This window comes from Juglans regia, chromosome 2 (assembly GCF_001411555.2).
Source record: "Juglans regia cultivar Chandler chromosome 2, Walnut 2.0, whole genome shotgun sequence".
NCBI classification, from domain to species: Eukaryota; Viridiplantae; Streptophyta; class Magnoliopsida; order Fagales; family Juglandaceae; genus Juglans; species Juglans regia.
This window is the reverse complement of record NC_049902.1, coordinates 29,587,962-29,602,249: the sequence shown is the minus strand read 5'-3', so window position 1 is coordinate 29,602,249 and position 14,288 is coordinate 29,587,962. Positions and strand designations below refer to the sequence as shown.

Sequence of the window (14,288 nt, the reverse complement as noted above, 5' to 3'; positions counted from 1 at the left end):
TGTGCCGCCAAGAAGTATCAACCTTATTCCACTGAAAAATTCAAACATGAACATCGCCTTCCAGTCAAACATAGATATTTACAAACCGAGTTGGATACATGCCCCTTATTGTAACCAAGAATATCCAGAGAGAAAGGTCAAGAAAAAAAAAAAGAATATCCGGAGAGAAGGTTTACCAAGAGAAAGAAGTCACAAGAAAATAAACATAATCTGTAGTTTTGTTTCGAGAAATCTGTAGGCCATGATGAGCTCGATCAACAGCTACTATAGATGCAAGATATCCCAATATTATTTTACAGTGGAAAGAAGCAAATGAGCTTGACATATGAAGTAAAGAAAGTTTACCTCACCTCCAAAATACCAAACTCTGCTTAGCTTTTACATCCAGCACCTCAGAATTTTCACTCACTGCATCCTCATCCTCCCCAAAAGATGATCTTAGATTCTGTCAATTAGCTCTGTCCGGTCATGCACAGCTGAACGCTCTGAGACATCAGTCAGTGACTTGAGGTTGCACTTGATAAGGGCTTCCACAAAGTAGCATGTTTCATCCTTTGTGTTCCCATCTGGCACATCCACCACAAATGACTCAATCACCAATGTCCCTGGCCTCCCATCGATGATCTCTGGATGGACGGTAATGACAGAGGAGTAATTCTGCAAAATTGAGGGAAAATATCAATGTCGGCACACACTGCCAATAACTACAAACATAGGATCAAATAAGGGCCAATGAATTTGTTTGAATAAATGGGTATTTCCACGAAAATATATAAGTAATATGACTTTGCCATATAACATAAATCCAGCACTGAGTGAAAAACATAAAAGTTCAGGTTGAGGTGCTAGTAGGACACTACGCACACACACATACATATACATATATATATATAATATTTATAAGAAACGAAAACCTGTTTATGTCAAAAGTGAAAAGAAAAGGAAAATACTGCTGTATGGAAAACATTGCAATCTAGAAGCTTGTCCCAAGGATGGCAATCGATATTATTTTCCGGGTATAGTATGTTGATCTATATACCTTCCCTCCCCCCTCCCCCTCTTAATATCCTTCAAAACACCACTTTATAATTTATAATAGGCCTATCTTAACCCAACCGTTTCATTCTTCATAAAGTAATGCCAATAATAAAATCTGGTCTGATTCTTTAAGCAGTCTACACCATACAACAGACCGGAATAAAAAATTTAAACACATGATGCTTATTCAACTTTATCTCTCAATCACATGTGAAACAACTATGCATTTATGTTCCTTTATCCTTGCAATAATAGATTGCAGGGCCATCCCATGTATCACCAAACTGCACTGTGGGGTAAACATGCAATGCGTCCACAAATTCCAGCAATTTAACCAAAGAAGAAATATAAAAAGGAGTTGAATTAAGCCAAAACAACGACAGTGCAACCATCGTTAGAGGCCAGAATTTGCATTCGCGAACATTAATCCCATTCACCACTAAACCAAAAGATTGTTAACGAAAAGAAAGAGTGAAATTTATACCTTCAGCCTGTGATCTCCACCAACGATTGTCATGCTAAAGATATGCTCCTCATCATCAAGAAGCTCCAATCTTTCAGTGCTAGTAGTGGCGGGCAATCCCGACTTAACATTCACCTGTCTAACACTCCCGATCTGAAGATCACCGGCCTGCACAATGCACCTGCTAACAAACGGCTTGTACTTCTGTGGTTGATCAAATCGCCTCACCAAAGACCACACCTATTGCCCAAACATCACCAATCAATCTCCAAGTAACAAATATCATTGAATCCCTCCACCTCAACTTTCAAGAACTAGGACTATTTTATTGTTCTTCCTATGCTGATTTAAATAAGACTATTTTATTTCAAATATTCTTTGAGCTGAATATTAATTGAACTTTTACAAACAGAACCCAATAATTGTCTATAACCATATATAACTTACCATATCGATCGAATAGAAAACGAACCCAAATGCTCTTGGATATGCATGTGGGTCTTGGTGAAATTAAAAAAAAACTCGAGATAAACAGAAAGGAACATAACTAAAGAATTAAATAGAAACAAATGGGGCTTACGAGAGGAACGGGCGCTTTGATATACTTAACGAGGGACTTGCCACACTGGTGCTCTTTGATCTCGTGCCGGTGGTGTCTCCTAATATACTCGTCCTCCATCCTTCTGTACCTGTTGCCGTTCATGGCGATATAGTCATTGGTCACCATCAGGGTCCGAATAATGTCAAGTAACTGAACTTACCTGACCGGAAACTGGTGGCCGGTTAATATAACCAATTGTCCAGAAATCTCCGGAAAAGAAAAAGCGTTGTTTGGTTGTGATATGAGTTTGGATTCTGGGAAGTATCCTCTCAGAGGCGTCCAAAATGCACCGCCCACTTGAAGCTCCGATAGCGAAAGGTCCCCAGAGCTTGAGCTTCTCTTTCCCAATCCAATCCCGTTAGCCTCACTAAAATAATAATAATAATATAAAAATATGGCGCATCTTGGACGCGCTTCATTTTAATAGTATTTGTTTCATATTCTCGGGCTAACAAGTTGCAGCAATAGCCAATAGGTCATGGATTCATGGGCTTCCATGCAGATCGGACCCGATTACTTAGCGACAGAGGTTTTTTCTCGCAGAGTTTAATGGGATATATAAAAAATATAATTATATAATGTATTGTAAAAAGTTTAATGTGGTTATCATTTACCTTTAAATAATTGACATTATGTTATGTTATGTTATGGACGTGTTTAATACGCCTACAGATGGCTTCAGCAACTTGTATCAAGGAAATAAGAGGGACTCAATGTGGTGGAGGATATACCACGTCAGAATAAAGTGTGTAGAGTGTTTCGATTTTTATATTATTCAGAAGCTACCTCTAGTGTGTGTCTTAAATTTTATTTATACACGCCAAGTGTCTAACTTAAATGGCTTGTCTCAAGCAAGACTCCAAAAATCGAAATTGGGCAATGACCGATTCAATGAATGAGACGATTCATGATAATTTTTATCGGTTATTTGAAAAGTATTAAAAATCATATATGATGCAATTCAATCATCTTATATCATATTCAAAGTAGTATAAAATGTAAATTCATTGAATAGTTTCAATAAAAATATTATATGAATATAAATAATTTCAATGAATATGTAATTTATATATTTAAAGTCAAATGTCCACACTTTTTTTTGCCTCATATACAAAGGAGATAAAGACCATTAAATTATAAGTATATGGCAAGTATAGTATTTTATCACAAATTTAATATAAATACAATAAATATAAATTATTTAAAAAATTGCTCAAAAAATGAGTTACATCCATTAATTACAGCAACCCGCAACAAGTAGAGTACTGAACTGTTATCCATCTAGAATTTGTTTGTTAATTATTTATCTCTCTTTCTTTATTTCCAGGTTTTTTTCTGCTATCATTTCACTATTTCCTGCTATGGTGGCATCCTCTATCAATGTTTAAGAAGTCAAGTGCGTGAAAAAAATTCTTAATATACTCATTCTGTTTTCATTTTATGTTTTTTATTTTTCTGATTTTGGTAATTTTATCATCTAGAGTGTGAATAGACACATTACAATCACATTAACAAAGATTATTAAAAATATTAAAAGAATAAAGACATTACAAATGTGCTAGATAAAATAAATAAGTATATATACTTTTTAATATTCTCATACTATAATCACAGTTTTTTTATTTGGCTTATAAATCTTTATTTTATGTGTATAGGATATAATTGTATGATATTGTATATGGAGAAATATTGTAAATTTATTAGTAGTTAAATAAAATATTTGAAATGAATATAAAATATTTAAAAATATAATATTTAAATAATATAGAGAAAATAAATAAATAAATTGATGTATAATATATTATAAAAATTAATATCTAAAATTGAAAAAATGAATTTTTAAAAGATAGGAATTATGATAAAGAATGAATTGTGATTGCTCTGATGTACAAGGTTTGGGAAAGCTTTTTTTCCAAAAAATTAAAAAAAGAAAATTGGGAGAGGCGAGGATGCCAGCCTGGCGCCACCCCCTCGAGTGTCTGGTGCCTGTATGAAAAGACTGGAGTGTGGACCTTAATTTTTTATTTTTATTTTTCTGGTGAGAAATAATTTTTGTAAGTGTATGAAAAAATTGGATAAATTTAAAATTTATAAGAAAATTTTACGTTTTTAAGGGAAATGATATTTAGCGACTAAGAGCATCTATATTGGTATATATATACGAATATGTAAAATCACCTATTTTGCATAATAATTTTGTCATTTAAGTAAAATTTTTATATTGAATTATGTATATTTGAGATAAAATAATAATAAAATATTATTTTATTATTATTAATGTTTTGCCTAAATACAATTTCATAGCATCTAAGTACATATATTAATACAATTTCATGCATTCAAATTTAACAATTCCATATATAATAAATGAGTTTTGTTATATACAAGTAAGTTTGCATATTAATATTATTGCTTTCATATTTTAAATTTAAATTAGTACTATTTTCAATAAAATATATTTTTTGACAAATCATATTGAATGGGTGCACGTATTAATGCCTATAATCGCTTACAATTAAATTTTTCTATAATAAATACATCAAATTTATATACACAAAAAATAAATCCAATGTGCTCATAAACGGCACATATTTAACATGTCACCTTAATACAAATTATGTGTATCAAGAAAATCAACTTGATACAAGTTTCAAAAAGTTGATTTTGATACGAATTCATTACAATACAAAATTGATTCAAGATCATTACAACACAAACAAGTCCAGCAACAACAACCACATCCAGCAGCATCAACACATCCAGTAGCACAAATTTCCAGCAAAACCAAACACCACCAACAACAAAATTCACCCAATCAATTCGTACCCACCCACCACCAACCAAAATGCAATTCCATATAGAGGTACAAAAAAAAATTATACAGTTCCATATACAATTCCACCAATACAATAATACTCAAAACATGTCACCATAGTTAAAACAAATTATCAAAAACTGCACAAAACAAAGCATACAACTATATACGAGCTCTTGCCTTTTTCATTTATTCCTCAATTATTTCCATTTGAAGATTATGAAAATACTTTTGATGCACATAATTCATGGAACCAATATCCAATTTTATAATTTCTATATCATTTTTCCTCATCTTTTCAGCTAATATTATAGATCTTTCTTCTTGAGCTTTAATTTCAATTTCAACCATTTTTTTCTTAACAACCAATAACTCAAACCTTTCATTGTCTAATCTCAAATTTGATTATTTTCTCTTCAACATATGAATATTCCTATCACGTGTCATTTCCCTTAAAGCATCACTAAATTTAGTATCTTCTATTTCTCTAATTTTATTTTTCCTCTATTTCCTTTTCAGTTTTTTTGTTCGGAGGTCTCTCACACTCCAAAGGCACATTTTTCATCTCTTCCCCTAATTGTATTGAGTTTGGAATACTACATGAATGTGAGACATTGTCTCTTCTTCTTATGTTGTCCACGTGTATTTGCCATTTCGCTCAGTACCTCAAAAGATTTCAACAGTGATCCATGGTGAAGTTGGTTTTTTGGGTCTCTTGGTACAAGATTTTTGCTTTGTCAATCTGCAATTTTGTTTAACAATCAGCGGAACAAATCATTAATAATTAGAATAACAACAAAAAATAAACAACAGCAATTTTTTTAAACGATTATACATTGTCTTGCTCGGTTACACCGCTTTGATGCATTCCTTTAAGTTAGGCCATGGAACCACAAAATTTATTGACACATTTTTTAATGGCTGGCCACTGATTGGTCAAAGAATTCACGGAACGTTATTGACCATTAGGTTTTTTATAAGTAGAGTAGTAATCATAAATTCTACACTACAAATGGTGTGGAGGTTTGGTCAGTCCCCCAAATGGAATTTTTGTTTAGGTGCCCTTTTTTCTCATTGGGGTTGTGTCGCTTGGACATCAACGAAAGCAACATCCATAGTAGGGTTTTTACTACCCCCTCACCACTTTCCAACAGTGTGGTGAAGAATAAATCCTCATCAATTAAAGTATTAATCCTTCAACAAAATATTGAATGATAAAATGTTATGAGATTTTGCACATATTAAGCAAAACAGGGTGCATATATTGCACAAATTGTAAAATAAAGCTAAAAACATGGGTTGAAGCATGAGTTTTATAAGTATACATAGATCAAGCAAAAACAAGGGTAAAACCCAAACCAATTTGGGGTCTTTTTACCAAGTTTAAATAAGTGTACATAGATCAAGCTTAAGAAGGTTTATATAACCCAATATTTAATCTTCAGTGGGACAAAGCATGAGTTCAATGGCTAAAATTTACATTTAAAAGCAAGAATCTAAAAGCAATAATAGAAAACCTAGTCCATGGGATCTCAAATGAAGAAACCCTAATCTAAAACCAACATCATTGAAACCAGCATCATCGAAACCCTAGTCTTTCACGTTTATACTTCCAAAAGCAGTCCAAAAATTAAAGAAAGACACAATTCTCATTCAGATCAGACATCTCCCTTTCTTTCTTAGTGTAGTTAATGTTATTAGTTAGGCTTAATCTAAAACTCTAATCTAAAATTAAGAACAACAAATGAAGAAATAGCACAAATCAAAACCATGAAGAGATAGCAGCACATCGAAACTGTGAAGAAACAGAGGGAGCAGTTTTTGTACTTTTCAACCTAGCGATTTCATACCTGAAATGTAGAAAGTCAAACAGAAAACCCAACCGTGACGAGCCCAAAGCCGTCGCAAGCTCCGTCGACAGTCGTCGTGAGAGAGAGGTGCACGTGTTTGATCTCTGTTGGGGTTTTCAAGTCGAGAGAGGAATGGAGAATCAGAGAACCAGAAACGTATGAGGGAGAAAAAAAGAAAATAATCCTGTTTGGGGGGGTTGTCGAGAGAGATGAGAGATAAATAATTATTAAAATATGATTTGTATAATGAATAGTGGTTATCAAAATTTAGATAAGTATTGTTCGTAAGTAGCTAAATATTTGGATATACATAAAATAATATAGAGGATTTTAGAGTCATACTATAAAAATATGACTTTATATATACATATGCAAAGACCAATATAGGTGCTCTTTGATAGGTAATTTTCACATAACTTTTTGAAAAAAAAAAATAAAAATGAAATTCACATAAAAAATTAATTTTTAAATAGTAAACCTTACTATTTTTTGAAATGAGTGCACGATATATGTACAGTACATTATATGATTGTATCTAATATTATTATTTTTTTAATGATAGATTTCAAATAAATAATTGGACAAAACTAATAATTATGAGTCTTCATTTAAAAATATTTATTTAACAATTAAATAAAAAAAATGGGTAGCTTTGATCATAATGCATCCGCATCATTTTCCAATAAATATATGAATAAATCTTCATAACCTCTTCACACTCCATATTTTTTTAAATTTTTTTTATTTTTTTATTTTATCAAATATTTATTATATGAATAATGAATAGAAAACTTGAAATAATTTAAAAAGAATAAATTCAAAAAAATTTTAAAAGCAATATTAAAAAATTTAAAAGTTTTAAAAAATGTGGAGTGTGGAATGTGGTAGAGGTCGTGTAACAAAACTCCAAATATAAACGTATTTAACATTTTTTTTTAAAGAGTCGGGACCTTCGTACTCACACGTGCCGGTGCCCCAAATAAAAAATTTTTCCCGCCAAAGAAGACCTACTCTTTGAGTCTCCATCCTCTCTTCCCGCCATTTCCAGTCCCACTCCTCCCCGACCCTGCCATCACGACAAGCAGCTGCGATTTCCCTGGGCAACGGATTCCTTCGTAAACATCATTTTTTTTTTCAGTTTCTTCATATAATTTACCAAGTTTTGTCTCGATATGAATTGTAGTTTATCTTCCTCCTGTAGGTTTAGGTTTTAGTACCCTTGAGTTGTTATTTTGATCTGTTACTTACTATACCTGAATCGTTCTGCTTATTCCGTTATCTTCCTGATGGATTTGGGGATCTGAAATAATTATAGGTATAGTTCTCAAACATGACCAGAGAGGACATCGAAAATGGAAGCGAGGACATGGTTATTGATGAGGGTAAACCTGAAGGCGGTGAACGGATGCAAGGGAACGCTGTTCCTGAAGGATTTAATGCCAATTATCTCAAAGTCTACTACGGTAAATTATTCATGTGATTTTTCCTTTCCTCTGGATTGTGTTGATCTAGCTAGATTTCATCTTTCTAGGATTAGCTCATTCATATCGATAATTTTTCTGTTGCTTTTATTTGTGGCAGGAAAGCTTTTTCCACACGCTGATATGTTCAAATGGATGTCCTATGGAAATGGTGAAACTGCATATCCTAATCACTGCGTGTGCGTGTTTAGTGTGTGCGCGCATGCGAAAGTAATTTTGCTGAAGATTACTTAATTTATATTTGTAGATGGGAAGCATCCTGCCTGTGATCAGTCCTACTTTGGCCGAAGAGAATTTTCGTTCACACTGGATAATGACATTTATCTCCGCTTTCAGTCTTTCAACAGCGCATCTGAACTTGAAAACTCTATCAAAGAAAAGTGTCCTTTTAAAATAGATATCGGGCCTGTATACAGCGTGGATGTAAGATTTTCGATACCGTTCCTGATTATGTCGATCTGATGCATGTTTTCTGTGACAGTTAATGCCTGACTTGTTTCACGCTAGATTTTGTCTTAGTTTTAAAGTTGCATAATGAACTAAGAAGTTTAAGTATACAATTCTAATCAAAGATGAAAACTACCTCTTAAGCTAGTTTTTGCAATTTTCTTGCCTGTAATGTTGACTTTAAAATCATTTTTCTGCTGCAGCCAGCAAAGAGACATGCATATGCACAAAGTGGTGATAATGTTTTCGCTCCAGTGGAGAGGGAGCTTGTTTTTGATATAGTAAGTTAATTAACTTGTGAACATACTAAAACAATCACAATTTAACTGAAATCTTGACTATGAGGGCTTGTTTATTTGACTTGTACTTCCTTCGGCAGGATATTACAGATTATGATGATGTTAGATACTGCTGCTCAGGAGCTGATGTTTGCTTGGACTGTTGGCCACTAATGACAGTTGCTATCAAAGTGATTGATGCTTCCCTCAGAGGTAGGGGTGACATTTGTTTTCCTCATTGGTCCAAGCAAACAAAGAAGACAGACTGATTGGTATCTGATTTCTTTATTTGAATAGTTAGGGGGGCATCTTTAAGAAATTGTATTTTAAATGAACACAATTGGAGTGGCTTCCAGCTCTTGTTAATGTTGCAATATTAATGCGTCATGTTATATGGAGAGATGATGCTAGAAAGTTACTCCCTTTGCTATAAGTTTCCACTAACATTAATGAGAAGGTTTAATATAAAGTGTCGGGAGCTACTTACTATTAGTTTTAATAAAGTACAATATTGGCCTTATATGTTATTTTATTTTTATCTTCTCCTTTACAAATGCCATAGCTTTACACTTTGCTTTTAACTCCTCTGTTGCAGATGATTTTGGTTTTAATCATATTCTCTGGGTATATAGCGGTCGACGTGGTGTTCATTGTTGGGTTTGTGATGGGAAAGCAAGAAGGTTATGCCACAGACATTTGATCATTCTAATAATTTGAACACATATTTCATTTTCCTTACCTTATGTCATGACACAAAATTACACAAACTGTACTGCGGTCGCTCCTGCAGGTTGACAAATGAACAGAGGGCATCTATTGCCGAATATTTCCGTGTATACAAGGTGGTATACCATTCTTTTCAAAATACTTTGAATTTGAAAGATATTTCATGGAATAGAGATTTATGGAATTTCTTAAATCTGTTCAGGGAAATGAAAACAGTCATAAAAAGGTGTCTCTAACGGTTCCTCTGCATCCATTCCTTGGGTAAGTGTTAATATTTTTACTTTCTAATTTGGGGCCCATTTTTCCTGTTCTAAGACATGTTCTATCTCTGCAGGAGATCATACACTGAAGTTCTAAAGGACTTCTTTGAGTCAAAATTGCTTTTAAGTCAAAAACTTTTTTCCACTGAAGAGAGATATGAGAAGATCCTAGAGATGATTCCGGATGAATGTATGAAATTTTTTCCCTTTCTGGTGTAAAAAAAATGTTCTTAACCATAATACACGGTGTTATCTTTGCAGCTATCACCTCTGAACTTCGGGGAAAGTGGCAGGACAATAAGCGATCCTCCATGTCAAAAGAGGACACTAATGTTGTTAGATGGGAGCAACTAAAACATATACTGCAATCAGGAAAACAAAAGGTATGAAATATTTAATATAGTACAACTGTCTCTCTAGGAACCTTGTACTTGAAAATCAGCATCTATGCCATGCTAGCATGAATAGTAGAAAAAAAAACTAATTTCTATACAGTACATTGGGTTTAGAATTTTTCATTTATCTAAGGCATCCAGATGCATTAGATTGGACTAGGAGATATTTCATGTAGTTCTGTATTTCTACAATTACTTTAGATTCTAATAATACCTTGGTGATGTGTTGTCTGGTTATAACGAGGTCAGTTACTTTTACATTTTTATTTTTGATGTTAAAAATGTCAAGTGCTGGTTTCTTAGTACTATCTATCCAATGGGTAGCAAATAGGCAATAGTAAGGTTTTGAAGGAGCTAATCTGGGAATACTTAGGATGAATAAAATTGTGATAGAGTTAATGATGGATTCATGTAAACTATTGGGCGAGGAATTCTCTAATCTAGTAAAGTGCAAGGCAATTTATTAGGACTTTGTTATTTTGATTGGCCTCTTTCCTTGTTTCAGGCACAAGCACTGCAAAGGTGTGTCAAAGAGATTGTATTCTCTTTTACCTACCCCAGGCTTGATATGGAGGTTAGTATAATCCCCTCCCTGTTTCTTACATTCTTCTCAGGGTCATATATCAGATGGATAAAGAAATATATATTCCTCAGTCAAGTACTGACAACTATGATAACTCTTGTCATCTGGCCTATCTGTTTGTGATCTAGGTTTCAAAACACATGAATCATTTGCTAAAAGCACCTTTCTGCGTACATCCAAAAACAGGTTAGGCCAGGAATATTTGTTAGCACTGAATATGAACGGCCATGGTATACAAATGTTGACTGGATATCACATTATTGGATAATGTTCTTAAAACTGCAAAGCATTTTCTATACGCCTCAAACTCCAAAAATTATTAAAATTAAAGAGATGTTCAAACTTTGGTGATGGAATTCATATGCTTATTGCATGAAACCTTGAATATGTGATATCTGCAAACATCTTTTATGGCAGATATTAATTAGTTGTGGTGTGATTTTAGTACTTCCATAGTCATCTATTCTCCCTATTCCAGGTCGTGTTTGTGTTCCTATTGATCCAAACTGTTGCGAAGAATTTGACCCCACATCAGTGCCAACCCTTTCCAAGGTAAATTTGTATGGAATGGTCGTATTTATTACTATTTATTTTCATTTCTGTAGATGCTTTCCAGTACAAATTCTTTTTTTCAAACCCAGTTGAAGTGTTTTGTAAAATTTTCATCTAAGAACAATATAAGTTTTTTTTTTTCCCCCAATAATGCAGATCTTGATTAATTCCGGATTTCTATGTTATACAATCACTACACTTTTCCCATCATTACTCCATGTATGAATAGTATTACTGGGCTAACATTAAAAATTTATATAACCTATTCTGAGACTGCTTATTGGAAACTGTGCAATTGTGGCTTCTCCCTATTTTATTGCAATGGTGTAAGCTTTGAAAAATCTGAAGATAGGGCCTAGCCAATTCCCACCTCTAGCATTATTTCTAGTTTAATCTTTTGTAGTCTTGATATTTGTTCACGTAGCCAACTGCAAGTCGTGAACAAAAGCTTTGGTAACTTGTACCCATAGCTCATCCATAAGTACTCCATCTCAGCTCTGCCATTTGCATCTTGATTTTTCCACCAATACCATCTTAGCATTTGGAATCATATGTTAGTGGGTGGGTTTTCATCTTCAGCATAATTGAACTCTTTTATAGACTTTTGGGCTATTAATTAGTTTATGTCTAGTTTTTTTTTTTTTTCCTACACATTTGATTGTTTTCTCTTTAGAAATCTCCTTGTTGGAGCACATTTACACCTTGTTTTTCAAAAGTAAGATAAGTTTTATCAAAGGATCAAGACGGAACTAACAGTACACATGGAGTATACATCAGATACACCTAATTAGAGAAAGGAAAAAGATCAAGAAAATTATGGAAGCTTAAGCTAGAGGAAAGAAAGCTACGAATTCCTCCATTGCCCCTTTGCTGTCTTCGAAGCTATGTTTCTTTTCTCTCGCCATGTGCACTGAATTAAACAGACCGGGATCATTCTCCACAAGATCTTGCTGTGATCACTTTCAAATCTTCGTCTCCAGCATACTGGTAAATCTGCCACCAGTCTAGGCATCACCCAATTTAGCCAAGAGAACCAAGAACTGCACGCTGCATAATTCTAGCAACTCACAATGAAGTAATGGATGGACAGCATTTTCCTCATCCCTCATACACACGCAACACCACTCTGTTACCATAACATGTCTCTTTTGTACGTTTTTCAAGGTAAGGATCGACCCTAGTGTACCCGTCCAAACAAAGAAATCCGCTCTCAGGGGGGTTTAGTCCTGCAGATGGACTTCTATGGAAAGTTAATATTATGACACGGGATCAATGCACTATAGATTTTCCCTCAGATTTAAAGCACTCCCCCACAGTCGCCAGCAACAACGTACTGATTCTTCTTAGGAAGATTTCTTGAACAATATTCCCAAGTAATATATAACAGCGATTCCATCCTCCCCTCAAAGTTCAAATACCTTCGGATCAACCAAAAATAGTTCTAGAACCCCATGGTTTTGTGGAGTCATGGGTGAGAAAAATAGCACTTGCACCTTATCAGATTTGCGTGAGGAAATATTAAGGATGAATACTTTTAATTTAATGCAGTTAGTGGAATTTGTCTCCTTGATCTCATGGCATCCCATTTGATTTTTGTTGAATTTGCAGCTTTTAGAAGAAATTAACATGGGAAGTTTGAGAGCAGATATTGATAATGGTATGCCAATACAATGCTTGCTCCCTTCATCACTGATACCATTTGGTATTTTTTTCCCAGTACCATTGACGGTGTTGTAAGTTTTCTTGTTGACAGAATGGGATAGAACCTCATTGGGGAAATCAATTAGGTTTTTCAGATCATCATTCTTGCAGCCTCTACTGAAGGTTTGCAAGGTATATCTCAAACTCTCTTGTTGCTCCTTGTGTCAATATGAGAAATGGCCATCATGTCCAGATTTGCTTTGACATGTCTCTGCTTAGTAAGGAATTTAAGGCTGCAATTTTGAGTTTTGATTGGGTGGTTTTTGCTCTATGTTTTATTTTAGTCTATGCCTATTTTAGAATATCAAGTGACTGCTAAAACACGGACTATTTGAGGAAAGGTAGGTCTTGTAAATGATTCTAATAGAACTTCCCCAACTACTGTGTAGTAGAAATTGCTAACTGTATTTCTAGAGGTCTGAAATGAAGTTGTTGCCCTTTTCTTTTCCTACGCCTTTTCAAGGAATGACTTACGGGGTTTACTTATTTATGTTTACTGATTCCACTTATACATATGCTTAATATGTAAATATATAAATCCCTTTTCCTTTTAGATTTTTCTGCTGAAGCAACTAGTTTTACAGACGGAAGTACTAGGTTAACTAGGCAATTCATGGAATGTTGCAGGAAGAGATAGAAAACTCATACAATGCGAAACTGCAACACTCAAAGAATTCCCTGAATTGGTAGTGTTTCTGTGATTACGTCATCACACCATGTATCCGGCGGCTATCAGAGATGGTCTGATTATATTGCTATGATTATATATGGAGGAACTGAAACGATCATGATGGAAATTTAACAAAAGGTTTGTGAATGTCAGTCTGTTGTCCAGAGAACTGGATGAATATTTATTGTTGCTGGCAGACCCCATTATGTTTATGTGATGTCAATTTTTTGGTTTGAAAGAACTTATAAAGTTTCATCTCGTATATTCTGCTGATTGTTGATATGTTGCAAAAATCCCCTCCCCCCCGCCGCAAAAATCTCATGCTGTGGTTCTCCATTTAGGAGACAGATTTCATTAACTGAAGTGTACCCATTCCATATCATGTTTATAACAATAAAAAAAAAAAAAAAAAAAAGCATTGCTGTTCA

General features: G+C 33.9%; 2 protein-coding genes across 5 annotated transcripts; one reads left to right on the top strand and one right to left on the bottom strand.

Annotated features, from left to right (window-relative positions):
• Nucleotides 1-2,498, bottom strand: LOC108987160 (abscisic acid receptor PYL3-like). Of its 4 annotated transcripts, none has more exons than XR_004800854.1 (4): nt 2,082-2,256; nt 1,523-1,741; nt 346-657; nt 1-264 (listed from the first exon to the last, which is right to left on the bottom strand). XR_004800854.1 is itself a non-coding variant. In XM_018960029.2 (4 exons), the coding sequence occupies exons 2-4, from the start codon at nt 2,178-2,180 to the stop codon at nt 439-441; spliced, it is 537 nt and encodes a 178-aa protein (XP_018815574.1). In that variant the 5' UTR covers nt 2,181-2,190; nt 2,263-2,498; the 3' UTR covers nt 1-438. The 4 variants fall into 4 exon arrangements, 2 of the variants coding, with proteins under 2 accessions (XP_018815574.1, XP_018815573.1); XR_001995494.2 differs by having other exon boundaries at nt 351-657; XM_018960029.2 differs by adding an exon at nt 2,263-2,498 and having other exon boundaries at nt 1-657; nt 2,082-2,190.
• Nucleotides 2,499-7,776: 5,278 nt separating this feature from the next.
• LOC108987131 (DNA primase small subunit) lies at nt 7,777-14,288 on the top strand. Its single transcript, XM_018959993.2, has 17 exons — nt 7,777-7,882; nt 8,083-8,230; nt 8,349-8,399; nt 8,496-8,671; nt 8,899-8,976; nt 9,075-9,186; nt 9,569-9,653; nt 9,764-9,815; nt 9,902-9,960; nt 10,034-10,149; nt 10,221-10,342; nt 10,860-10,928; nt 11,066-11,123; nt 11,416-11,489; nt 13,098-13,146; nt 13,243-13,322; nt 13,818-14,288. Exons 2-17 carry the CDS (start codon nt 8,098-8,100, stop codon nt 13,878-13,880), a joined length of 1,377 nt encoding a protein of 458 aa, XP_018815538.1. The 5' UTR covers nt 7,777-7,882; nt 8,083-8,097; the 3' UTR covers nt 13,881-14,288.

Excerpts from the sequence above, each read along its gene's own strand:
- LOC108987160 (XM_018960028.2), bottom strand. The coding sequence starts at position 2,228 with ATGGTGACCAATGACTATATCGCCATGAACGGCAACAGGTACAGAAGG. Across the intron at positions 1,742-2,081 it reads TCAAAGCGCCCGTTCCTCTC|GTGTGGTCTTTGGTGAGGCG; the intron begins GTAAGCCCCATT and ends TTTGGGCAATAG. Across the intron at positions 658-1,522 it reads GTGGAGATCACAGGCTGAAG|AATTACTCCTCTGTCATTAC; the intron begins GTATAAATTTCA and ends TCAATTTTGCAG.
- LOC108987131 (XM_018959993.2), top strand. The coding sequence starts at position 8,098 with ATGACCAGAGAGGACATCGAAAATGGAAGCGAGGACATGGTTATTGAT. Across the intron at positions 8,231-8,348 it reads TTATCTCAAAGTCTACTACG|GAAAGCTTTTTCCACACGCT; the intron begins GTAAATTATTCA and ends TATTTGTGGCAG. Across the intron at positions 13,323-13,817 it reads CTCTACTGAAGGTTTGCAAG|GAAGAGATAGAAAACTCATA; the intron begins GTATATCTCAAA and ends GGAATGTTGCAG.